The sequence below is a fragment of the Tenrec ecaudatus genome, chromosome 11 (assembly GCF_050624435.1).
Source record: "Tenrec ecaudatus isolate mTenEca1 chromosome 11, mTenEca1.hap1, whole genome shotgun sequence".
Lineage (NCBI taxonomy): Eukaryota > Metazoa > Chordata > Mammalia > Afrosoricida > Tenrecidae > Tenrec > Tenrec ecaudatus.
Window position 1 is genome coordinate 49,547,178 of NC_134540.1, and position 25,782 is coordinate 49,572,959.

A 25,782-nucleotide genomic window follows, 5' to 3' on the forward strand; every position below is an offset into this window, starting at 1 on the left:
CTATATATTTACTAAATTGACCACTTTGACTCTTGTGTGCTTGTCTCAGTCAAAAGGAGTTTTGTAAAAGGTGCTCCTTGTTTTCCATCTCCCATGGCCTTTTCTTGATCTTTATTAATGAAGATCTAGGATTGTAACCTTTAATAAGGATTATAACTCAATATAAAGAAAATAAAAATCCCCACAGCTGAATCAATAGACAATATCAATGATAAACAGAGAAAAGACTGAAATTGCTAAGGATTTTAGCTTGCTGAGATCCACTTGTTGGAAGAAAGTATGACTGACCCAATCCATGCTATTTTCCATTGCCTCTTATGCATAAGAAAAATGGGCACTGAACTAGCAAGTCTGAAGTTAAATTTATGCATTTGAATTATGGTGTTGGCAAAGAATACTGTAGGTACCATGGACTGCCAACAGAACAAATTGCCAAAAGATCTGTGTGGGAAGGACAGCCAGAATACTCTTTAGAGGCAAGGACGCTGAGACTTAGTCTTGTGCCCTTGGGACATGTCAGGAGACCAGTCCCAGGAAAAGGACATCATGCTCCGTGGAGATGCAGCAAAAACAGGAAGACTTTTGAGGTGATAGATGGACACAGTGACTGGAACAATGGGCTCAGACATAGTGACAATTGTGAATGTGGCACAGAACTGGGCAGGGTTTCCTTCTGCTGCGTATAATACAGTTACGAGTTGGAACCACGTCAGTAGCACCTGATAACAACAACACGGCCTTTTCCGTTGGGGGACATCTACCATGGATTCACAGTGCATGCTTTTACTTAGGAATGTGGTAGTAAACCCCTGCTTGACATTGTTTTAGTTGTAGCAATGTTATCTGTAGTAATTCTTAGCACTATGTTTTTTTAACTGAAAATGTTGCATTTGGGTACTTTTTTCCCACTTTGTCATGCATACAGATTTTAATTTGTTATAGTTGGCAACAGTATGAAAATGGCGATTGGAGAGTCCAGGATCCCTCCTGTATATAACTAAAATCTTCGCCCAACCATATGGCGTCCATAGGAAATTCACTTTAAACATAATTATACATGTAGGTTGTGAGTTAATGGGTGAAAAAAGGCTTACAATGTAAACATTACTCAAAAGAAAGCAGAATTAGCTACATTACTATCCAGAAAGAAAATAAAGAAAAATGATCAAAGCAAAGGAAATTACTACAACAAAAATTTGAAGTCCCTTGCTATCAAGTCAACTCCAACTCACACTGGCCGTGTACAGGTTTCTGAGACTCTAAATCTTTACAGGAACAGATGGCTAATCGTCTCCTGCAGATCAACTGGCTAGAAGCCCATGCCTAACCAATCATGCCACTTGGACTCCTGAAGATCGAGAGGGGCATCATATATAATGATAAAGGTGTAATCCACCTAGAAGACATAACAATCTTAAATGTATCCACAACAGGCTGCCAAAGACGTGAAGCGAAGACTGATAGAAATGAAAGAAAAAAGCCAGTAAGAAATGAAGATTTCAGTAGCATATGTGCAAATGTGCTTGAAACATTGGAGGAATAATAATAATAAATAAAAGCAGCTGATGAATCTTCTATTGATATAAAATCTTCTATAGATATGCGATTCTACAGAATCTCAACAAATATCAAGATTTATAAAACTCTAAATAAGACATTGTATAATTGACAGAGAAATAGGAGGTGGAAATAACAAAGCAGGAAAAGACATTCCAGAAATAACCCATATTGTACAGCTGACACAAAATGGTAGGCTCACCATATGGGAAAATTAAGAGCACACATTGTGTATGATTTATATTCTTCTAAATTTGTTGAGGTTGGTTTCATGGCCCAGGGGATGATCTATCTTGGTATGTGTTTCATGAACACTTAAAATACATATTCTGCTATTGTTGGGTTTAGTATTCTCTTGCTATAAGTATCAATTAGAATTAGAACCTGTTGATTAATAGTGTTCATCTTTATTCTCTCTAGTTCTATTCATTGCAGAGAAAGGGACATTGAAATTTCCATTTTTAAAAATACTTTTATTAGGGGCTCTTACAGCTCTTATCACAATCCATACATTCATCGTGTCAAGCACACTTGTACATATGTTGCCATCATTTTCAAAGCATGTTCTTTCTACTTGAGCCCTTGGTATCAGCTCATTTTGCCCCCTCCCACCCCAGTGCTTCCTCCCTCATGAATTCTTGATGTTATTATTTTCATATCTTCCATTGTCTTCTGTCATCCTGCACCCACTTTTCTGTTGATCGTTCCCCTGGGAGAGGGGTATATGTTGATCATTGTGATCAATTATTTTCTCCCCCCACCTACCCCTATCCTGAGGGTTTATCTATCCTGGATTTCCTGTGTTTCGAGCTCTTATCTGTAGCACTGTGCAAGTTCTGGTCTAATCCAATTTGGAAAGTAGAATTGAGTTCATGATAGTGGGGGGTTAGGGGGATACATTAAAGAACTAGAGGAAAGTTGTATCTTTCATCAGTGCTGTACTGCCCTCTGACTGGTTCATCTCTTCCTTGTGGCCCTTCTGTGAAAGTATTTTCAGTTGTCTGCAGATGGGCTTTGGGTCTCCACTCCTCATCCTGCCTCCCATTCACATTGGTATGATTTTATTCTGAGTCTTAGATGCCTGATACCTGATCCCATTGACACCTCAGTCATAAGCAAGTTGAAAACATGTATCTCATTGTTTTCCAACTCTACATCTTAAAAGGAAAGGGCATTTTTAAAATCTGTTTGAACATTCTTTTTTTGTTCTCCCTTCATCTAAGCAATGATTTTAAAAGTATAACATTGATACACCAACACAAAAATTTAGCTTCACAGTTGATGTATGTATGGATTGTTAAGAGTTGTATGAGCCCCTAATAAAATGATTAAAAAATTTAGTCTCATTTTCAATTTGTCTACCTATGTTTAACTTATTGTTGATAATTATAAATATGAAATCAGAAATTTATAATTTCCATGATTTTTGCTAAACTTTGAGGGGTCTCTGGTGTACACCTAAGAATGATCTCCTTTTCCCCATGGCCTCTATTTTTGACTACTAATCAGGTACCAAGTTGATGAACGAATGCTATCTGGAAAAGTCCTAAGCTAAATTTAAACAGCAATGAGTGTTTGCTTTGTCTGAATACAGTCATAGTATTTGATTTTCTTTGAATTAGGGACTTATTTCTACCAATGATTTAACTCTTATTAATATGTTCTCTATTTTTGTTCTTTTAACTATTTTGACGGTCAAGAAGAAAATATGGAACTACAATAATGGGAAGGCTAATAAATGGATCTATAAAACACTGAATTTTAGATAACTTACCTCTATTTCTTTTCTTAATTTTTCATGGATCTTATTTTCTTTCTCAAGAAAATGTGTTTTTTCAGTGATTGACTTTTTTATGGTTGTAATTTTATCACTCAGCTTCTTAATGTCTTCCTAAATGTTTAAAAATTAAAATTAGACAAATTAAAAATGTTCACTATAAATCCAGGATATTCATGATTTCTAAAATTTAAGAAAACATGCCCTCATGTTTAATTTTGGTAAACGTGACTGAAATATTACTTTGATTATTTTTAGGTATATAGAATAAAGAACCACCAATCACACAAACAAAGCTTAGATTAGAAAACTTAGAATTAAAATACAAATGAAAATAACACATAAGGAAAAGTGGTTGCCTGGTGGCAATTGCCAAGCAACAGTGTAAGGAATTTTTTTTATTTCTCTAGTGAACAATAATAAACATTTTAATTTTGTATCTCCTACTGTCTTCAAAGAATAAAAATAAGAATTAGAAAGATGCTTAAGAGGCAATTATTAATTCATATTGTTTACATAATAGCATTAAGCATATAAAACTCATTTGAATGGGTCTGGATCCATTAGCCTAAAAGGTTGTGCTTTAATATTTTCTGTGAATCATACTTTTTGCAACAAATGGATTAAGTGTTCACTGCAATTTTGTTTGACTACATATTCTTATAACTCCACAGGGGTCTTGGGGGTGTTCCTTTATGGATTTGCATATTTGACAATTGCTACATAATTCATATACTTGTCTACGATTTAAACCAGTTCCTGAATGCAGTTGGAGAAGGGATGGGCATTTTAGTAATTTAATGATAATTTAACATCTGATAAACGTATTTGCAAAAACGGAGTATCAAAAAAAATGATCAGTGATATTTCAAACCTGTACTTCCTCTATCTGGTTTCCTTCTAAATTCTGGAGATCTTGCATAAGTTTCTCTTTCATTGTCGCTAGTTCTTTAACAAAAACTCGTTTTTCATGGAGTTCAGTCATGAATGTCCATTTGCTTTCGATCTCTCCCAAACTATCTTCATGTGCTTTCATTTTTGCATAGTAAGCCTTATGTCTTGTCATTTGTAACTCAAAATCTTCTTGAGCAGCTTCTGTATCAAATCGAAGCTTTACACTTTCTATATATGAAGATTTGATTTGGGTTTCCAGATTTCTGCACTGAAGGTTGGTATTCTCTATGGCAGTATCTTGCTGATAGATTTGCTTTTCTGTTTCTTTTGTTTCTCTGGAGACAGATGCTATCTGTTTTTCAAGCTCATGAAGTTCATTCTGTAATAGATTTCAATATAACCATTATTAATTCATGATACTAGACATGAAACAAAGGCATTGTTTTAATCCATAATACATGTAGAAAAAGTGCTTCACATAAAAATCATATTTATCATACACAGAAAAACTGATGCACAAGAGAAGGAAACAGGCAAAATGTAACACAATGATTTTATAATCTGAGGAAACCCAGAGTTTATATAATACTAAATATTAAAACTGTATTATTTTTGTCCTTGCATTTATATATAAAAGATAAGTTACCACCATTTTAATAACATATTTATGAGCATCATAAGTATAGCCTGAAGAAGAGCAGTGTGATATAAATGATAGAGCCTAGATTATGAATCAAAAGATTCAGGTACTAGCTCCCAATCTGCTTTTTACTAGTTAGATTTTGCACAACAGACTCCATTACCCTATCCCAACCTCACTTTCTACCCTGCACCTCTGGAACATCTGCATTGCTAAACAGTACTTCCTTATGAAAACTTAGTTTTCACACCACCACTCTTGTCTGGTTCTGAGATCTCTAAGCAGTCCTCCTCAGGGGCTAGCCACATATTTCCCTCTTTTCCTTCCATATAGGTTCATTGGGTAGTCTACAAGGAAGCTTGATGGTGCAGTGGGCTAGATGTTGGGCTTCTAATCATGAGGACAGTGGTTCAAATCCACCTGTAAGGTCTGTCAAGTTCTAGCTCTCAGAGGTTTCACTACGTATTAGTAATACTGAGTCTTCTGATTCGTGAATATAGTGTATTTGCTACATTCATTTAGGTCTTATTTGAACAATGTTTTTTGCTTTCAGCAAAAATAAAACTTTTGCTAAATTTATCTCCAAGTATTTAATACATGTTTATTATTTTGGGGCAAAAATATACACACAAAAGGATATGAGAGTTCAACAAATTCTATTTTTTCCAACAAATTTGACATGTACAATCCAGTGATATTGTTTAGTCTTCCAAGTTTTATAAGTGCTTTCACTAGCCTTTTTAGCACCATTATTGGGTCCCATCAAGTACAGAACAGATGCTCATGGTGGTAATACTTTCTCGTTCTGGACTCTCCTTCTTCCTCTGCTATTCTGGGCCAATGAAGGCCTATCCTTGTAGCCTGGGTTGCATTTGTAAGCTTTTAACATCCTAAACCAAAACCAACCCACTGCCATCGAGTCAATTTCAACTCATAGCAACCTATATTGGATTTCTGAGATGACATATTTATGGGAGCAAGCATCCTCATTAGCCCTCAGAGCGGCCAACCTAGTGGTTCATAGCCCGAAGCCTAACCCAGTGCCACCAGGGCTGCTTTTAAAAGCTCTGGGCAGTCACAGAGAAGAAGCACACAGTCTAAATGAATGCAAGGTGTTGAATGGACCAGGTAGCAGACACCAAGGAACAAAAACCATCATTGTGTGATCACCTTCCTCACATAAACGCTGAAGACGAATGTGTGCATAAGCAAGTCTGGTGAAGAAAGCTGATGGTGCCCAGCTATTGAGAGATATAGAGTCCAGGGACTTAAAGACTTGAAAGTAAACAAGTGGCCATCTAGCCCAGAAGCAACAAGCCCACATGGAAGCAGCACACCAACATGTGTGATTATGAAGGGCCAAGGGGACCAGGTTTCAAACAACAAAGGCAGGGGTAAAAAATCGCATCACTGTGAATGAGGGGGAGTGCCTGACGGGGACCCAATGTCCATCTGTAGACAGCTGGACAACCCTTGCAAAGGGGTAGTGAGGAGGAGATGAGTCATTTGGGGTTCAGTGTAGCAACAATGAAACTTAAAACCTTCCTCTAGTTCTTGAACGCTTCCTCCCAATTATCATGATTCCCAATTCTGCCTTGAGGACCTGGTTAGACCAGAGGATGCACAGCAGTGTAGTAGGGATCTAGAAACACAGGGAATCTAGGACGGATGAACCCCTCAGGACCAGCGGTAGGAGTGGTAACACCGGGAGGGAAGGGGGTGTAGAAAGGGAGAACCGATCTTGGGGATCTATGTGTAGCCTCCTCTCTGGGGGATGGGCAACGGGAAGGTAGGTGAGGGGAGACGCCGGGCAGTGTAAGATAAGATAAAATAATAATTTATAAACTATTAAGGGTTCATGGGGGAGGGGGAAACAGGGGGTAGGGGGAGGGAAAAAAAGGAAAACGAGCTGATTTCAGGAACCCAAGTGGAAGGTGAATTTTGAGAATGACGAGGGCAACGAATGTATAAGGGTGCTTTACTCAATTGATGTATGTATGGATTGTGATAAGAGTTGTATAAGTCCCAATAAAAAGATTTATTAAATAAAAAAAAAACCTCTGGGCACAAAATATTTTTGATATTACTATAAATAATTTTGTTCTTAACTGTCGATTTTTAGTTTCCCATCTGTATACAGAAATATAATTAATTTTTATATATTGCTATTCAATTAGCTAATTGTTTTTATTAAATTCCTAAAAATTTTATAAAGATGATCATATCATCTGTGAATAAGAAGTTTTACTCCTTCCTACCCAATCTTGGTTCCCATTCATTTCTCTTTCTTTACACGATTGCACTACCTTAAAATTCCAGGGCTGTCTTGAAAAGCAGTTGTGAGAGAACACATGCTATCTTTGTTGCTTATCTAAGGCGAGAAGTGTTCAGCTTTTCACCACCAAGTATTAGGTTGACTATAGTGTGAAACTGATGTGGTAGCAACTGCATAATGCTGTTTGATGTGATTCAACGATGGAATGACATCTGTATTAACTCCCAATAAAATGGTTTTGAAAAACAATCTGTGTAGATGCCTATCTTTTGGTGCTGGTAGAAAAGAAATACCACAAGTGCATGCAAGACTTCAACAAACAGAAAGTTGTTTTCTCATAGCTTCGGAGGCTAGGCATCTGAATTCAGGGTATAGCTTGGGAAGGCGTTCTCTGTTGGCTCTTGAAGAAGTCTATTTCTCCTTTGAACAGTCCTAGGCGTGGTATCCCTTGGGGAGCCCCATGCTTCTTGGAATCAATATCCCCCCGAGTTTAGGAAGTTTCCAACTCAGGAACCCTGGGTCCAAATGGCATGCTCTACTTCTTTCTCTTGGTGTTAGCAGATCTTTTTCTTTCTGCTTGTCCCTATCCTTTTATTTTTCATAAGATAAAAGATGATGCAAGTCACACCAATGGGAAATTCCTTTTACATTTACTCTGGGCTATGACCTGAGTAAGGATGTCACATCCCATCCTGATCCCCTTATATTGTCCTCAGGGCTGATGACATATTATATCATGGGGGATTATTACACAATTATATGACTGTCACATGCCATCATTACAAAGCTTCCAAACCACTGAGAATCATGGCTGAGGAAAATAGATTAATATTTTGTGGGAATACAATTAAATCTATGACAATGCCCACATTTAAACTAGGAAATTTCCTTCTAGTTCTAATTCACTGAGTTTTTATTATATACATCCAGACTTCTCTTCATAAAATGTAATTTTACTGTTTGCTCCCTCAAAACCCATCAAAGACTTCCTTGTGATGATCATCGCTAACCACTTTTAAACACACACTCAAAGGGATACCATCACCTAACTATTTCCAGTACTTTGAATGTGGCAGTGCTATTTCAGGCCTTTATAAAATTTTTCAGTTTATTTTTCTTGAATAATATGTTCCCCATCCCTTAACCATTATACCTGTCCCAGATACCTATTCATATGAACTCCAACTGTCCCTTACAATTCAAATACAACAACACTTCCTACGTGAGCGCGCCTTCGTCGGTGTTCAAGCTGTGTTAGGTCTATATCTCTGTTACTGACACTAATACTCTGTAAGCAATTATTTCTTTCTTTGTCTACCTCCTCAATGGATGATAAAAAATGTAAGAATAAGAACCCTGGCTAACAAAATACTTAGTAGAGGGAAGTCTATGATCTAAATGAATTAAGTTGTGACGCTCTTTGAAAACTGAAAACTTTTCCAGGAAATTTCTTTATAGAAATGTAAAACATTACTATTTCTATGTTTTTATATTCTTATACTATTTTTATGTTCTATCCTATTGTACAAACATACTCTTTCCTGGATGGGACTAATGGAAACTCTGGTGGCATAGTGGGTTACACCTTGGGCTGCTAACTACAAGGTCAGCAGTTCAAGTCCACCAGCTTCAGGACAAAGATGTGGCTTTCTACCACCTGTGAACAGTCCCCGTCTTAGAAACCCCCAGGGGCAGCCGTATCTTGTCCTCTAGGGTCACTGTAAGTTGGAATTGGCTTGATGGCAGTGAGTTCAGTTTGAGATATTACTAAGACAATGCAAATATTTATCAGACATCTACACAATCTTGTGATTTCATCATCATGGTATCTCTTACATTGTTATATAAAGCTGAAATAATCTGGCTTATGCTGTCTACCAGATTCCCAGCAAGGGTATGTTACATATGCAGTGGGGCTTTAAATGGGGTTTTTTTTTGGGGGGGGGGATAGAGAAACAAAGGCATTTTCTCACAAACTCTTTAAAGCTCCCTCTCATTTACCGTTCATCAACCCGTTCATTGGTGCTCAGACTAACCCTTTTGAGAGGTGCTATCACTATAGCTATTTGCAAGTGAGGGAGCAAAGGCACAGGCATGAAATCGCGGCACTAGTGCTGTTGTTTTGTTGGGGGTGGTGGAGTTGGTGCTGACTCCCAGTGACCCTGTGCACTACAGAATAAAACGATCCCTGACAGCTCGAACTCAGATGCTACAGCTTAAGAACTTAACTTTGCTTCAACTCGGGATGTTCTGGAAAAACAAACAAGCAAAGGCAGATTTAAAATCATTCTAGATGACTTTCTTATGTCCATCTTTTGTTCTCTGTGCTCATATTGCAGCCACAGGACATGCATGGCGGGAGGATAAAGTGTTCCTGAAACTGGGAACTATGTGTGACACCACCCGTCCCCACCCAACTTCACATAGAGACACCAAGTAAGTGAGAGAGGAAATATGAAATGAGGGAGTTTAAAATTACCTCCTAATACTATTACGTACCCTTATGACTTCCCTGGCACAATTTGATATGTTTCAAAGAAAACAAAGGCTCATTTAAACGACTATATGAACCAAGTTACCTGCAAATGGGACAGACATTTTTTGCTTTTTTCGATTTCTGATGCTTGAGATTGCTGCTGCCTTGTAACCTGCTCTACAACATCAGTTAATGAAGTTGTGTCTTGCTGAGGCACAGCTAGACAGAGAATAAAGCACACAAGGAAAGTTAAATTGTACAATTTCCAAGAGTTACATCTCTCTACTCAAAATTATGAAGAACTTGATTTTTTCCTCATAAATTTAGGATTTTCTCTTTCTGACTATAAACAAAGACAAAATCAAAGGCAAAAATAACAATTCAAAATTGCTGACTGTAATGTTAAACTTGTATAAATATTTTTATTGTCCTAATTTTTCATCCAGGCCACTTGTCCGTATACTGTAATTATAGTGCTAAAATAATAAGTATAGAGCAATTAGAGTTGATGAATTTTCATTACAGGCTTCTATTTATTTCCAGGTTGTTAATGCATTTTCTACACAGTGTATATGCTTCTTCCTGGGCTAACTTATTAACAGCTTTCCTCGATTCTAAGATACTATACATTGTAAGCCAATGTTACTGTCATCCTAGCTTTCCTTGACTACTGATATGTTCATCCATTCTCTCTTCAGATGGTCTCCTTACCTTCTGCAGGCTCTCCTTGATTCTTTTCTTGGTTGCCTGACATTCTTCTGTGTCTACTTGGCCTCTTCTCTCCTTTTTGGTCCACCTCTCTTACTCCCTACAAAACAACCTACATTGATAATCTTTCACTTCTCATTGTTTTACATGATATGCACTGTTGACTTCATTGTCTAATGTCTTATAAGGACGACAAGGACGCTTCATCGCTGGAGTCAAGAATGGAAATACATTGGTAAACAGTGTGAGATTTGGCGAGTAAAGCACAACTGTGACTCCAGATTTTGCTACTTCTCAGCTGTTAAAACCTTGAGCAAGTCTCCTTACCGTCTTTGATTCTCAATGTCATCATCTGTAAAAACTCAAGGAGGTATTGTAGTAACTAAAGTTAATACATGTAACATGTTTAGCACAATACCTGAGATATATCCAGTTAATAATTATTATGGATTAACAACAGTTGCCTTGAGTATCATACAGAAATGGACCTGAGACTATGATATGAATCTATTACCAGAGGGCCAGGGGAACACTTTCTGTCGTGACTAGGTTGCTGTGCATCTCTTCTTATTCATGGTAATCTCACATGTACAGACAGAGCTGCCCCAAAGGGCTTCCTCAGGTGTTCTTAGCATGCTCATGGGTGGGTCCATGACCTTACTGAGGGCTTACCCCTTTCCACTGCCCGGAGCACTGCAAACCACACCCACTGCCATCCACTTGTTCCCAATCCACAGTTACCATACATAGGGCTTCTGAGACTGTAAATCTTTACTGAAGTAGAGAACTTCATCTTTCCCCCCACAGAATGGCTGGTAGATTTGAACTGCCAATCTTGCAGTTAGCAACCTAAAACCTAAGTCATTGCGCCACCAGGGATTTTCTGCCATAAGTAACTTTTTTTAAAGTACATTTTTAAAAATTCACTGCCATCAAGCCAATTCTGACTCAGACCAACCCAATAGGACAGAATGGAACGACCCCTGTCGGTCTGAGACTAAATATCTACAGGAGAAGAAAGCCTCTTCTTTCTCCTGCTATGTAGCTGGTTGTTTGAGATTTCTGATCTTGTGGTTAGCAGCCCAACACATAACCCACTGTGCCTCCTGGTCTACTGGTGCTGTGAGAATTAGTTTAGGAATAAGATAGCACAGTATCTAGTAATATTCTGACTAGGATAAGCAAGAAGCAGGCTTAAAATCATGTTTGCTTTCTTTTATGTCCAGGAGTAGTAAGATGAAGAAAGAGGTAGATTTTTTTCTCCCTTGGAAGATTAAAGAAAGAGTACCTCCTTCTATCAATATAACAAATAAACAGTGAATTGCCAGCATTAAGGTCATTATCAGCTTTAGGAAAAGTAGAATCTGAATCTATCTGTCCATGCCTATACAGAGGCAATAGCACAAGATTGATCCTTTAAAAACAGACAACACAAACTTAGTTGATTTTTATAAAACTTGTGGCTCTTTTCAAATCGTGATAAACTTTATGTAACTGCAAGGCACATGTAAGCAAGCCTCTACAAAGTCTACAAAATCACTAAATATATTTCCTAAAATTTGGTTAAATCCAAAATATTTGAGTGTTATTTAGAAACACCGATGATGTAGTGGGGTAAGTTGAGCTGCTAACTGCAAGGTCAACTACTCAAATCCAACAAGTGGCTGCTCCAAAGAAGATGAGGCTGTCTGCTTCCAAAAAGACTTACACTCGGAACCCCTAGGGAGCCCCGCTCCACAGGGGCACAAGATCCTGAGCTGATTTGATGACAGTACGTTTGGTTTGTTTATTTTTGAGTATTTATATTCCAAGAACAAAAATTTTAAAGGATTAGATTTTGATATATAAGGGAAAAGGAAACAAAGTAACATTTCTTCCTGTGTCAGACTTCAAATGTATCTAGAAAAGTCTGTCAAGCTATAGATAACCTGAGAGCTTTTCTTGGGAGATTTATAAGGTGTCATAAACCCCTCCGACAATTTATGATTCTTTTCTGTTCATGTCACTTCCTTCTTTCAAATCTCATTTTGAGTTTACCTGTTTCATGCAGGCTTCCCGCTCACTCTGTTCGTGCCTTTCATCTGGGTCCTTTCTGCTGAACATTCAGAGTCGCCCCGGATTACTTCCTAGGCTCTCCATCTCTTACATGGGGTTCATGATCAGTTTCTCCTAAATTCTACCTTCAATATGCCTGCTCTCTGTAGCTGTGCTTTTCAGCTGGTTCTCTCGATATTTATAAGAGCAAGCACTTACATAGGCCTTACTTGGTGCCACACAGTTGCTGATGCTTTACACCAACAAAACCCTCCCTCAGATACTTGTGTAGTTTGTTCTGTGCCAAGTGGTATTCTAAGAACTTTACAATTATACATACTCACAGCCTGTGGGGTAAATTCCCATTTTACAGAGAAGTCAAGTCAAGCACAGAGAGGTCAAGAAATTTACTCAGTCGGACAGCTATTAAGTATCAGAGATGTGATTTGAATTTAAAGAGCCTGGTTCAGGATTCATTTACATAAGGACTACAAAATTATAGTCATTTTACGGAAGGAGCCATCTCTTTAAGACCATTCCCAGAGTATAACCACTTTCAAATTACTTTAGTGCTAAAGCCTCATTGTAATTGATTCCTATCTGTTCTCAGGAGCCCTGGTAATGTAATGAGTTACCCATTGAACTGCCAACTGCTAGGTCAGTGGTTTGAACCCACTAGTCACTCCATGGGGAAACAATAAGGCTGTGTGCTCTCATAAAGGTTTAAAGTCTTGGATACCCAAAGGGGAAATTCTAGTCTGTGTTTTAGGGTCACTAGGAGCTGGAATCAATCTGATGGCAGTGGGTTTGGGTTTCCATTCTCACAATGGTCCACATTACCTGAGAATCAACGTTAGTGAAGTCTACTGATGGAGTAGCTCCCACAGACCTCCGGTGGCTTCAAAACCATCATGTGCATGAGCTGGGAGGAGACTCAGTAAATTCTTCATAATCCTGTTAAGTCCCCCCACCTTCTAAACTAAAATCATACTGTCATCCCCCAATTGATGACCATTTCCAGAACTCTAAGACTCTGAGATCATTATTCATCATGGAGTCGTATCCTTACTCAGCTATACAAGCCTCCTAACTTGATTAATTTGATACCGTTATACCCTCTCCGACCTTTCTACTTTTCCATTATGACCTTTAGAACTCAGAATCCATCTTCATCAAAATACTGCTAATCTACACAGGCTCGTCAATGAATTCTCCCTTTACTTTTAACTCTGACATTCAGATCGTCCTCCCCACCCTGCACTCTCCTGAAGTCACTAAGCTTGAACGCAAGGTCGCTTTTCTTGTTCCCCTTTATCATGCCGCACTAAGCTCCTCTCCTTCTCCCTGATGTCTCCTAGTGCCCACAAAGTTCACGCTGTCAAACTATCTCACCTAAATGTATGCATCTCCAGAGTTCCCCTTACCTCTACATTGTTTTATCTGATTTTCTGTATTGTACTACTACTGTTGTTGCATTTCTTTGGGATTTCAGCTTCCATGCAGATGTTATGTGTAACATTATAGTTCCTCGGTGTCTTGGCTCATTCATCCACACCAGCCACCCACTCTCAATTTCAGAATCAGACTACTTATTTTCCCACTTTTTTTTCCTCTTTGCAGTTTGACTTTAAGCACTCTTTCATCACACCGACTTCTAATCTATTGGCTCCAAGATCCTTCACTCCCCTGGGTCTCTACTTCCTTCTTTGCATTTTCCCTAACTTCCTTACCTCTCTTCCTATTTTATTTCTCTAGACACATCCAAATCAGTTGCTTTCCTTACACTTGAGTGGCTGAAGATGCCTGAAAAAGAGACACAAAATTGCCCTGTGGGCTCACTTTATACTCAGGACTATTCACGGCAAATGGACTTTTGACATTACCTGCCAACCCCATGCCCAACCCAGCCCCCCAAACAGCAACAATAAAAACTCACTGCCACTGTACCAACTCATAGTGACCCTCAAGGGCAGAACAGAACTGCCCCTGTGGATTGCTTAGGCTTCTGAATCATAAGGGAGCAGAAAGCCACATCTTTTCCCCTAAGAGTAGACTTGAACTGCTGATCTTGTGGTTAACAGTATAATTTGTAATACAGTAGCCATTACGGCTCGTTAGGTTCTTTTAAAAAAAAAACACCAAAAAAAAACAAAACACTGCTATGAGTCAATGCCAACTCACATCGACTCTAAAGGACTGGGTAGAATTGCCCCCTGTGAGTTTCCAAGTCTGTAACTGTTTATGGGAGTAGAAAGGCCCATCTTTCTCCCTAAGAGCAGCACATGGACTCCAATTGCAGACCTTGCAGATCAGAGTGCAACACATAACCCCTATGCTACCCTGCCTCTGTTAGATCCTTAGGACTCTTCAATTTTCATAGATGATAACCTCACTCTTCTGTCTTCAAACAACCCCAATCTTTTCACCCTTCTCTTTCAATTGTAGCTTATTTTACTGAGGAAGTAGGAAAAAATTACATGTGACATTAAATCATCTCATTTGTCTCTCCCCTGACTTAAAAAAAATTTTAAAGTCAAAATCACAATTGAGTGGGATTTGTTTCAGGCACGTAAGATTGGTTAAATATTCAAAAAATAATACTCTCATATCAACAGGTGAAAGAAGACAAATCCAGATCAGATCAATAGATGATATGATATATTGTACTTATTCTTTTCTTGCAGTTAAGCTATCCTTGTTCCTATATAAGGCCAGTCCTCTGCTGTTGAACTTTTTCCTACCCTACCCAAAGTCATCATTGCTCCTTAAATGTTTGAGAATTTCCCTGTGTATTTAGTTAGGCTTCCTGTCCCATACATCCCAATATAAAATCTGTAACAAACACCGTCACCACCTTCCCTTGACACTATAACCCCCCTCAGTTATGGACACATTCCTTTGCTCTTCTATAAAAACTTCCTTATGATCTGCTGCTTCTCATTCTGTGCGCAGGGACGATCCTTGATATGGTGCTCATCTTAGGAGAATGGCATCTCATTTCTCACCATTTCAGTACATGTTAGCTGTAAACTTTTTGTAAGTGATTCTATATCAAGTTAAGGATGGTTCCCCTCTATTTGTAGTTTACTGAAAGTTTTTATCAGGAATGATCATATGATTTTGTCAAATGTTTTTTTTTTCATCTATTGATATGATCAGGATTTTTCTTCCTTCATCTTTTGATATAAGTATTATTTTTTGAATATTTAACCAACCTTACGTGCCTGAAACAAATCCCACTTAGTTGTGATTTTTGACTTTAAAAAATGTTCATTTCAGTTGTTACCAAATTTGTGGACATACCATTGTTGCTTCTTCCTTTCTTTTCCTCTTACTGTTCATGGGATAAAGTGATAATGGATTCTCTTTTATTTTTAATATAGTAATATGGTTTCTCTCTTGGTTATTCTGGTTAGAAATTTATTAATTTTATTTGTATTTCCAAAGAATCAGTATTTGGTTTAAATGATTTTCTCTATTAACTTATCTTCAGTTTTATTTTAACTATTTATTATGAATTAAGTGGTTTGCAGGGTAATCAGTTTTGCCCTTAGCAATGCATATTCTTTTAACTCATCCATTGCAATTCTTTCAATGTACCATCACTTATTCTGTTCTCCTGTTGTTTCCTGTTTCTATTCCTCCTGTTTTCTGACCCCTCTCAATGTTGTCCTGGGGCAAATGCTTCCCTTTAGATTTATCCTACCACAGAGGTAAATTTAGTTCCAGACCAGAGGGGTGATTAAAGACACTAATCTCAGGGATCCCATCTGTCTCTATTCAGCCTGGAAGCTTTGTCTATTTTATGATTTTGTTTTGTTCCCTCCCTGTTGCCTCCCCCTCTATGAAGGACATTATCCTGTGATCCTCTTCAGAACAGTTAGTAGTGGTAGCCTTCTAGTTCTGCATCCAGGGTTGTGGAGACATGTTTGTTTTGTGTGGTCCATTAACCCATCAACTAATTATTTCCTTGTCTTTAAATCATCATCATTCTTCTTCCCTTCAGATGGGGAGAGACGAAGGGCTGCAATTATATGGTTTAATTGAGTGGTGAGTAAGGACATGAGCCCAGGTGTAATTCACCCAAGTAGGTACGATGTAGAACATTGTCTTTGTGAACTATGTTATGCTAATTGATCTTAGTGTATCCCCAAGACTATGGTCGTGATCCCTCTAGGTCCCGGTCGAGGAGTGTTGTTATGTCTAAGAAATATTCAAAACTTGGCCTCTGGTATGTGATATCACATCCATTGTTATATTTGCATCAGATTGTATATAATAGTGGGTTCCAAACACTTTCAAATGCCATCTTAGCAGAACAACTCTCCCTGATAACTTTCTAAAACATGTCCTCTCCTCCTTCATGCTCCATTTTAATATCTTGTATCATTTTCCATAAGGCTTTTATCACCACTGGCATTTTAGACATTTGTTTCATTTCTATCTCCTTCTACTAGTGTAAGTTCCAAAAGGACTGAGACCTACTAGAAGGCTCATAATATATTTTTTTCTATGGCTTACCAAACTACAGTTTATATATATATATAAACTGTAGTTTGGTAAGCCATAGGGGAAATATACATATATATATATATAAACTATATATATATAAACTATATATAACTATAGTTTGGTAAGCCATAGAAAATACTATGGCTTGGGTCAGGTACACCTTAGTCCTCAAAGAAAACTTTTTGCTTTTCAACACTTTTAAGAGGTCTTGTGGAGCATATTTACCCAATACCATGATGTTTTTAATTGTCTTGTGTACAAGGGAAAGTTGGACATTGAATAGAGAAGACCAGAGAAGAATGGAGGCATTTGAATTATGGTGCTGGCAAAGAAAAGTGAAAATACCATGACTGACAAAAGAGCAAATAAGAAGTACAAAATGCTCCTTCGAACATCCCCCCACAGAGGGATCGCAGGGAGGGGATAAGTCAATCAGGGTGCAGTAGAGCACCGATACATCACGCAATATACCTCTGGTCCCTTGAGGCTTCCTCACTCCCCACTACCATGATCCTAGTGCTGCTTCCCACTCTGGAGTGGACTGGAACGTGTACATAGGGATAGGCAAGAGATTAAGCCTCAAGCACCCAGAACCCAGGAACAGGAATGGGAATAGTGAAGCCAAAAGGGTAGCGGGAAGGTGGGGGAGAAGTGGGGAAGAAAGGGGTACCCATCACAATGAATGGCACATAACCACATATCCCCCTCCAGAGATAAAAACAACAGAAACTAGAGGGGTAGGGAGATAGCAGTAGGTGTGAGATATGAAAACAATAACAATCCATCAAAGGGCCATGAGGGTGGGGGTGGAGGGGAAATGGAGCTGATCCCAAGGGCTCAATAGCAAGTAAATGTCTAGAAAAGAATGATGGCAATGTATGTACTGAATAGTCCGATACAATTGATATATGGATTGTAACAAGAGTTGTAAGATCATCCAATAAAATGATCTTTTAAAAAAGAAATCAAAATCTACCTCTACAATACACTAACATTTTCTTCATTAGGAAAAAAAAAAAGAATGCTTCTTAGAGGTAAGGATGGTGAGACTTTGTCTCACTTTGGACATGTTGCCAGGAGAGCAGTCCCTAGAGAAGGACATCACGCTTGGTAAAGTAGAGGGCAGAGAAAAAGAGGAAGGCCCTCAACAGGAGGACGGGCACAGTGGCTGCAACAACGTGATCAAACATAAGAAAATTGTGAGGAGGGCACAGGACTGGACAGTGTTTCCTTCCACTGTCCATGGAGTTTCTATGGGTCACCATCGACTGGACAGACGCTAACACTAATGACTGTAGTCCAACTTCAGTGCAACTCATTCTGCCTCGGCTGAAGAATAATGATCCCACAGTGATGTTCTGATCATCCCAATATCACAATTAATGCTTCAAATCCATCTTAGATGGCATCTCCTTTATGAATTCTTTCTTATCCTTCTGGATAAATGTGCTTTCTTTCTTTATATTATAATTTGTTTCTCTAGTTCGATTACACCAAGGTGACTAACAGTATAGGTTCTAGTCTGACAGAGCTAGTTTTGAATGTAGGTTATGCAACTTACTATCTCTTTGTCTAAAGTATTTCTTCTCAGATTCCTCATTAATAAACTAGAAATAAGAGTAGAATCTTTCTTATTAGGGTTAGAATAAGCATTATGTAAAATAAAGAACATATAAAGAACATATAAAGACATATAAAGAACTTAGTAAATTCCTTTCACGTAGTATTATTCAACAAAATTTCTATTCTTCTTATTTTTAATACTTTATACTTCTATGTTCTCTATTGAATTATATACTCCAGGGAGGCAAATATTGTGTTGTATTCATTTTTTCAATACCTAAAACAGTTGCAGCAACTTAAAGAAGGAGGAAAATTAGATTTATATGCTACAAATGTTATTGATAGTTCTTGATTTTGATTTCTGAAGCCATCTAAACTAGAAAAAACTTTGCCGCAATATTTCTTTATAACAACTATTCATGGAAGAATGTTGGCAGTTGCCACTGTGTCAGTAGTAGACGCACCGTGACCCCACACATTAGAGAGTAGAAATGCCCCATAGGGTTTTCTTGGCTAATCTTTATGGAAGCAGTTCATCAGGCTTTCTTTCAACAAAGCCAAAATTTAGGCTACACGGCCGATTGTTTGGTTAGTGGCTAATCTCAAACCACTTGTGCCATCCATGTTTCTTATGAAAATATTTGTTGCCAAATCAGGAAATTTTAGTTTTTTCCAGGTTGATAATATAGTGAAGAGATAAAACTATAAAGAACTACTGCCTCTTTGGCGGGTGGAGGCGGCAGAAGCGGTGCTGGGCGCGCTCCCGGCTTCCTCTCCCTCCGGCGACCTCCGCCGGCCCTCTCAAGCTGCGCGGCCTCTCCGACGCAGGACTGTCCCAGCCCGGATATGGCTCGTGGGCAGCAGAAGATCCAGTCTCAGCAGAAAAATGCCAAAAAGCAAGCTGGACAAAAGAAGAAACAAGGACATGACCAAAAGGCTGCTGCCAAAGCTGCTTTAATATATACCTGCACTGTCTGTAGGACACACATGCCAGACCCTAAGACCTTCAAGCAGCACTTTGAGAGCAAACATCCTAAGACTCCACTTCCTCCAGAATTGGCTGGTGTTCAAGCATAAAGTTGTTTACAGGTGAATTCATGACACCTTGACTCTTCTACTGGCTCAGACCTTAGGTAACAAGCCTGCAGCTGCTTTTCTAACCCACTGTCGATCAGCAAAAGTAAAGGGGCCACAGAAACGCTCATTGTTATGCTCTTCCCTTTTGGGCGTCATGCAAAGACAAGTCTGTGTCAATGTACAGTCGACTCTGATTTGAAAATCCAAAAATCAGTCCCTCCTTGTTAAAAAAATTTTTTACAATTGTAATTATATTGATGTTCATATTGTGTAAAATAACTCATTTAATAAAGTAGTACTTTGATTTTACAACATCACAGGAAAAAAAAGAACTACTGCCATCTACTGATAATTGATTAGAAATGCATAATCAATGAAATAGACTGTAGCAACTAAAACAGTTTTAATTACTTTCATTCAAACCACTTGTATTATGTTTCATATTTCATGCATGATCCACCACTTGCTGTACTGGTTGCTTGTGTGTTGCTTGTGTGTTGCTGTGATGCTAGAAGCTGTGTCACTGGCATGACAAGTGCCAAGAGTGTTACCCAAAGTGACCAGGTTTCAGCAGGGCCTCCAGACTGAGGACAGCAAAGGAGGGCTTGGCTACCACTTTGAAGGATGGAGCCCCTGAAAACCTTGTACATGGCTATGAAACATGGTCAGATACTGAAGGCCTAATACATGGAAGCAGATAATTGCCAGAGATAGGTCCCCTGGGGTCAGAGGGCACTCTAATGTGACAGGAGGAGAGCTAGCTTCTTAAGAGTGGAGTGCGCCTTGATGGTGTGAGTTCGCTAAAACCTGTGGGAGCGGAGCCTTCCGAATCTTATTTGCTGATAGCTGTGACTCCAGTAAAGGAGAAACAGCTGTGAAAATCTGCCAACGATCAGAACTTGGAATGTGTAAAGTATGACTCTAAGATGGGAATTTGTCAAAAAATCAAGTGAAAGATTACATGAAGTCAAAGATCGATATCCTAGGCATTAGTGAGCTGAAATGGACTGGTATTTGAATCAGAAAATCCTATGATTTACTATGTTGGAAATCACACATCCAAGAGGAATGGTTTGGCATTCACTGTCAAAAAGGACATTGCAAAATCAACCAGGAAATAAAGCAAAGGTAGGAAACAAAGAGGAAAGGACAGTAGTTGTAAACTATGGTCTTGGCAATAGAAATGAAGCTGGAGATCCGCGATTAAATTCGGCAAGACTAACAACTTGTTCATAGCAAATACTTTTTCAAAAAAGGCGTTCCAGATAGCATACATGACAGCAAATTGACTACATTTGTGGGAAAAGACATTAGAGAAGCTCGGTATCAGCAGCTAAAACCAGGCCGGAGCTGACTTTGGAAAAGAACATCATTTGCTCATGTGTAAGTTCGGAGAAAAGCTGGAGAAAATTAAAACAAGTCCGCAAGAATAAAACATAACTGTGAGTCTGTGTCACCCAGATTCGAGAACATCTAAAGAACAGATTGGATGTATTCAACACACTGACAGAAGACCTGATAGGCTGTGAGAAGACACGAAGAAGCAAAAGATCATTAAAAAGACAGGAAAGAAAAAAAAATTTTTTTAAAGACAGGAAAGAAAGCAAAGATCTAAGTGGATGTCAGAAGAAACTGTTATAAAAGCTGTAAGAGCCCCCAATAACATGATTTTTTAAATAAAGAGATTCTGAAACTTGCTCTTATTTATAGAATACCTAAAGCAAATGGATGAAAGATCTGAATAGAAAATATCAAAGGTCAGGTCAAGAAAGCAAAGCCAAATATTATAATGAAATATGCAAAGACCCAGAATTAGAAAACCAAAAAAGAATAGGCTTAGCATATCTTAAACTGAAAGAACTCGAGAAAAAACTCAAGCCTTGAGTTGCAATCTTGAAAGATTCTGTGGACAAAATATTGAATGATGCAGAAAGCATCAAGAGAAGATGGAAATAATACACAGCATTGCTACCAAAAATAGCTAGTCTCTATTCCACCCTTCAGAAAGTGGTATGTGAGCAAGAGCCAATGGGCCTGAAGGAAGAAGCTCAGGCTGCACTGAAAGCAGTAGCCAAACTCAAGGTCCCAGCATATGAATGAGTCCCAACCGAAAGTTCAACAAGCCGATGAGCACTGTAGACACTCACTCGTCTCTGCCAGACATCTGGCTTACCTGGCCAACTGACTGGAACACATCCATATTTATACTCAATCCAAAGACACATGACTCCGTAGGAAGCGCAGGTTATAGAACAGTATCATTAATATCACATGCAAGTATAATTTTGTTGAAGATCACAAAAATAAACAAACTGTGGATAACCTTGGAAAGAATGGGAATGCCAGACTCTTCACTGTGTTCATGTGGAATTTGTACATGGATCAAGAGGCGGTTGTGGGAACAGAGTAAGGGAATACTGCATTGTTTAAAATCAGGAAAGGTGTACGTCAAGGTTGTATGCTCTCAAAATGCCTATTCAATCTGTATGCTGAGCAAATAATCAGAGAAGTTGTGGTTTACATGAAGAGTGTGGCATCAGCATTGGAGGGAGGGTTATTAAAACCCGTGATAAACAGATGACACCATCTTGTTTGCTGAAAGTGAGGAGGACCTGAAATACTTCCTGAAGAAGATCAAGGATTGCAACCTTCAGTGTGGATTGCAATTCAAAGTAAAGAAGATCCAAAATCCTCACTGGACCAATGATAAATGGAGAACAGGTTGATGGCGTCAAGATTTTGCCTTGCTTGGATCCATAATTAGTGCTCATGGAAGCAGCAGTCAAGAGATTAAAAGATGTGTTGCAGGGCGTAAATCTGCCTCTTTAGAGGACTAAGGAGCCTGACCCAAGCCATGGTATCTTCCATAGCACCGTATGCATGTGAAAGTGGGACACTGTTAAGGAAAACCAAAGAACTGATGCATGTGAATTGTGGTGCTAGAGAAGAATATTGAAAGTAACATGGACTGCCAAAAGGACAAACACATCCGACTAGGTAAAAGTAAGGCCAAAACGCTCCTTAGAGGCAAAGAGAGACCAGTCCCTAGAGAAGGGCATCAAGCTTGGCAAAGTGGAGGAGCGGTGGTAAAGAGGAAGGCTCTCAAGGAGATGCAGTGACAAGGTGGCTGCAATCAGGAGCTCAGACACAGGAACAATTTGAGGTGGGAGCAGGACCATTCAGTGTTTCTTTCTGTTGTGCATAAGGTTGCTATGGGTTGGATCCTACTTGATGGCACTTAACAAGAACAACATATGCAAAATATTCTCCAGAAAAGAAAGAGAAATTAAACGACCAATTGAAAAGATATTATACCTAAAATTATTGAGAGCAAACACTATATAATGTTACATATTATATAAAAACAATCATTTATAAAAAATAACTTCCAATTAAAATCATAGCTTCACAGAAAACAATGGAGTATAAATGGTACAATAAACTGCCATTCTGCTATATTAATATCAACATTTATTGAGCGCTTACTATGTAACAGCACTGTTCCAAATGCTTATACTAGGTTATCTTTTTAAAGTTTTTATTTCTTAGAGCAACGTTATAAAGTAGAATATTATTGTTACCTATACTTTGTAGATGAGAAAACTAAGACTTAGGAAGATCAGGAAATTTGCATAAGACTACGCTGTCAAGTAAGAGTGATGGAATCGGAAAGTAAACAAGGTTCAACTTGACCTTTAGTAGGCATTTGCTATGGGCTAGAGGTACCCTGTGGAAGAAAGATTAGGCTTTCTTCTCCTGTAAAGAGCTAGAGCTTGGAGAACCACAGAGGCAGTTCTGCCTGTCCTATGTGATTGATATGAGCTGGAATTGACTTGATGGCAGAGTTTGGGGAGGGGAGCCCTGGAGGTAGGTACTATGAGGTAAATTTTGGACGGCTAACTGCAATGTTGCTGATTCAAATGCACCAGCTGCCTTGTGGGAAAAAAGATCAAACTGTTTGTTCCATTAAAGATTTACAGCCTTAGAAACCCTGTGTAAAGTCGTAGGAGTTAGTAACAACTTGATAGCAGTGGGTTCGGGCTGGGGTTTTTAATATGTATTAAGATACTGTGACAAACATGTTTAATGCATTATGTCAGCACTTAGGATAAGATTTTTTAAAGGATGTGGTTCCAACTTTTAGAAACTCATCTGATACCTCTCTGCAAACAGACTGTCAAACTCTGCTGGGGCTTTGAGAGCCGTGGGCTCTGAGAATTGAAAGGAAGCAATTACACACATGCTAGGCAGCAGGGTAACTTAAGTTTATAATTATAATTTTTCTATTTCAGGGTGAGCATTTTACTAGAAGAGGGAAGGAAAAAATTATGTGGTAATTTTCACTTAAGTGTGACTTTTTTTCCTGTAATGTGGGAGGGAGAGATTGATATCCAAAATTGATATTGGGACTGGGTAGGCTAGAAACTTAACAGAGAGAAAGGCAAGATGAGATAAAATGGTGTTCTGGAATCATGAGTATTTTAAATTTTAGTAGATATTTGTCATTAAGTATGAAGGAATCAAATTTGAGTGGTTTCACTCCAAAAATTAAAATATGGAGGCATAATGGGAAAATAACTCAAACTGTAAACATGGGTAAAAATACATTATACATACTGAATATAAGAACAAAACCTTTTAGTCTTATTTTAACTATATACTTTGGAAAGAAGTTGTATCCTCATTAGTCAGCAAAAAGTAGTTACTATCTTAGTCATCAAAATGTATTATGTAACTATTCTATGCCAGTGTCTTAGAAGCTGCTGAAACTAGGGACCACTCCCTTTTCTTATTAGGCAATGAGATTACAGTTCCAGCCCATGAGAAGAGAAACCAGAGGATCTCTCCTGTTCTTTAACTCCTATTCAAAACAATGTGAGCAACACTCCCCATTACCCATGTGGTTTCTGGATCTCCACCAGGAGGGTTTCTCTGCATGTATAGACAGTACTCGATAATCAAATCATCTCTTGTTTTTATATGTATATATACATATAGACACACAAAGATGCTTCAAAAAGTTCATGGAAACATTCTTTTATCACTTAGTTTTTCCTATGAATTCTTTTAGGAACCCTGGTGGTATAGTGGTTAAGCTTTGGGCTCTGATCCTCATGGTTGGCAGTTTAAAACCACGAGCAGCTCCATGGAAGAAATTCTGGCCCTGCTACTCCTGTCAGTCTTGGAAACCCACAGGGTATCACTATGAGTCAGCACTGACTTGATGGCAGCCAGAGAGAAAAAGAGAGAGAGACAAGAAGTCCCCATTTGGTCTGTAGTATTTAAGTAGTGACAGGCTACTGCTTTAAAAAGTGCCACCTCGGGGACGGAGATTATTGGCCCTTAGTGAAATGCAATTATAACCTCTTTACCTCATTCAGGTTCTTAACATGCAACAGTTTTTCCTGTTCCTTAAACATGCAAGCATGATTTTTAAGTTCAGAACTTTTAACAAGGCTCCTTGCCTTACATGTCCTTTTCTGGAAAACCTTGGGGTACATGGCTTAAAAGTCACTACCCACATTATTTGAAAAATGTCCCTTTGTGTTCATGGGGACAGATGTGCCCAGTGATGTAAGACATCTTGGCTTAACAACTTAACACCAAAATAAAATGAGTAAAATCGTAAAGATACTTTATGAAGAAAAGAACTAAAAGAGCTATAAAGGGAATTATAAGAAAAATCAAAATTAAAATAAATGAAGCATAAGAACATACACAGAGGGGAGTGGGGGCATGGGGCACTAATCCACCCAAGGGGAGGGTATTGTTTATATCTCCACAGGGAAAGTGGGACCAGACTTCAACCCAGTGTCGCAAGGTGTGAATGCAATATCCCGGCGTGGAGGAGGGAACCGGTGGAGAGGTCTGGGAGGCTGGCCCCAGCACCAAAAATTAAGTGGATTCCTGCCCCTCCCCCAAAAAGAATTTGTTTCAAAGGACATTGATTCTGCAGCTCCGGGAGAGGGACATATCTGATCAGAGCACACGGGAGCAGATGAAGGGGCAGGAGGAGACAGTGGAACACAGCCTGGCCCACGAAGCCGTGAGGATGATGTTCCTGAGTAGAGCAGCCAGTCCACAGAGAGAACAACATGGCTGGCCCCACTATGAGAAATGATGCCAATCAGTGACTAAGGGCGAGACAGGGGACAGCACCGGAGACACAGTGTGGGAATTGCACCTGACCTGATCCCACCACACCGAGGCAAATCACTGGGGGAGTGCAGCGGAACAGTAAGGGAATGGAGTGGCAAGGTTCCCAGGGA

General features: G+C 38.8%; 1 protein-coding gene and 1 pseudogene across 7 annotated transcripts in view; one reads left to right on the forward strand and one right to left on the reverse strand.

Moving 5' to 3' along the window:
- CCDC122 (coiled-coil domain containing 122) overlaps positions 1-25,782 on the reverse strand; it is a 51,884-nt gene that overhangs the window by 15,919 nt on the left and 10,183 nt on the right. For 4 of the 7 annotated variants that reach the window (XM_075563033.1, XM_075563036.1, XM_075563039.1 and 1 more), the window contains exons 3-4: positions 4,209-4,607; positions 3,332-3,448 (exon numbers count right to left, since the gene is read on the reverse strand). In XM_075563033.1, the coding sequence (XP_075419148.1) occupies positions 3,332-3,448; positions 4,209-4,400 (309 nt within the window). In that variant the 5' untranslated portion in view covers positions 4,401-4,607. Of the gene's footprint in view, positions 1-3,331; positions 3,449-4,208; positions 4,608-9,722; positions 9,839-10,330; positions 10,428-14,091; positions 14,165-19,155; positions 19,338-25,782 lie in introns of all 7 variants that reach the window. The other 3 variants (XM_075563037.1, XM_075563034.1, XM_075563032.1) reach the window with 2 other exon arrangements.
- LOC142461265 (zinc finger protein 706 pseudogene) lies at positions 19,139-19,817 on the forward strand (annotated as a pseudogene).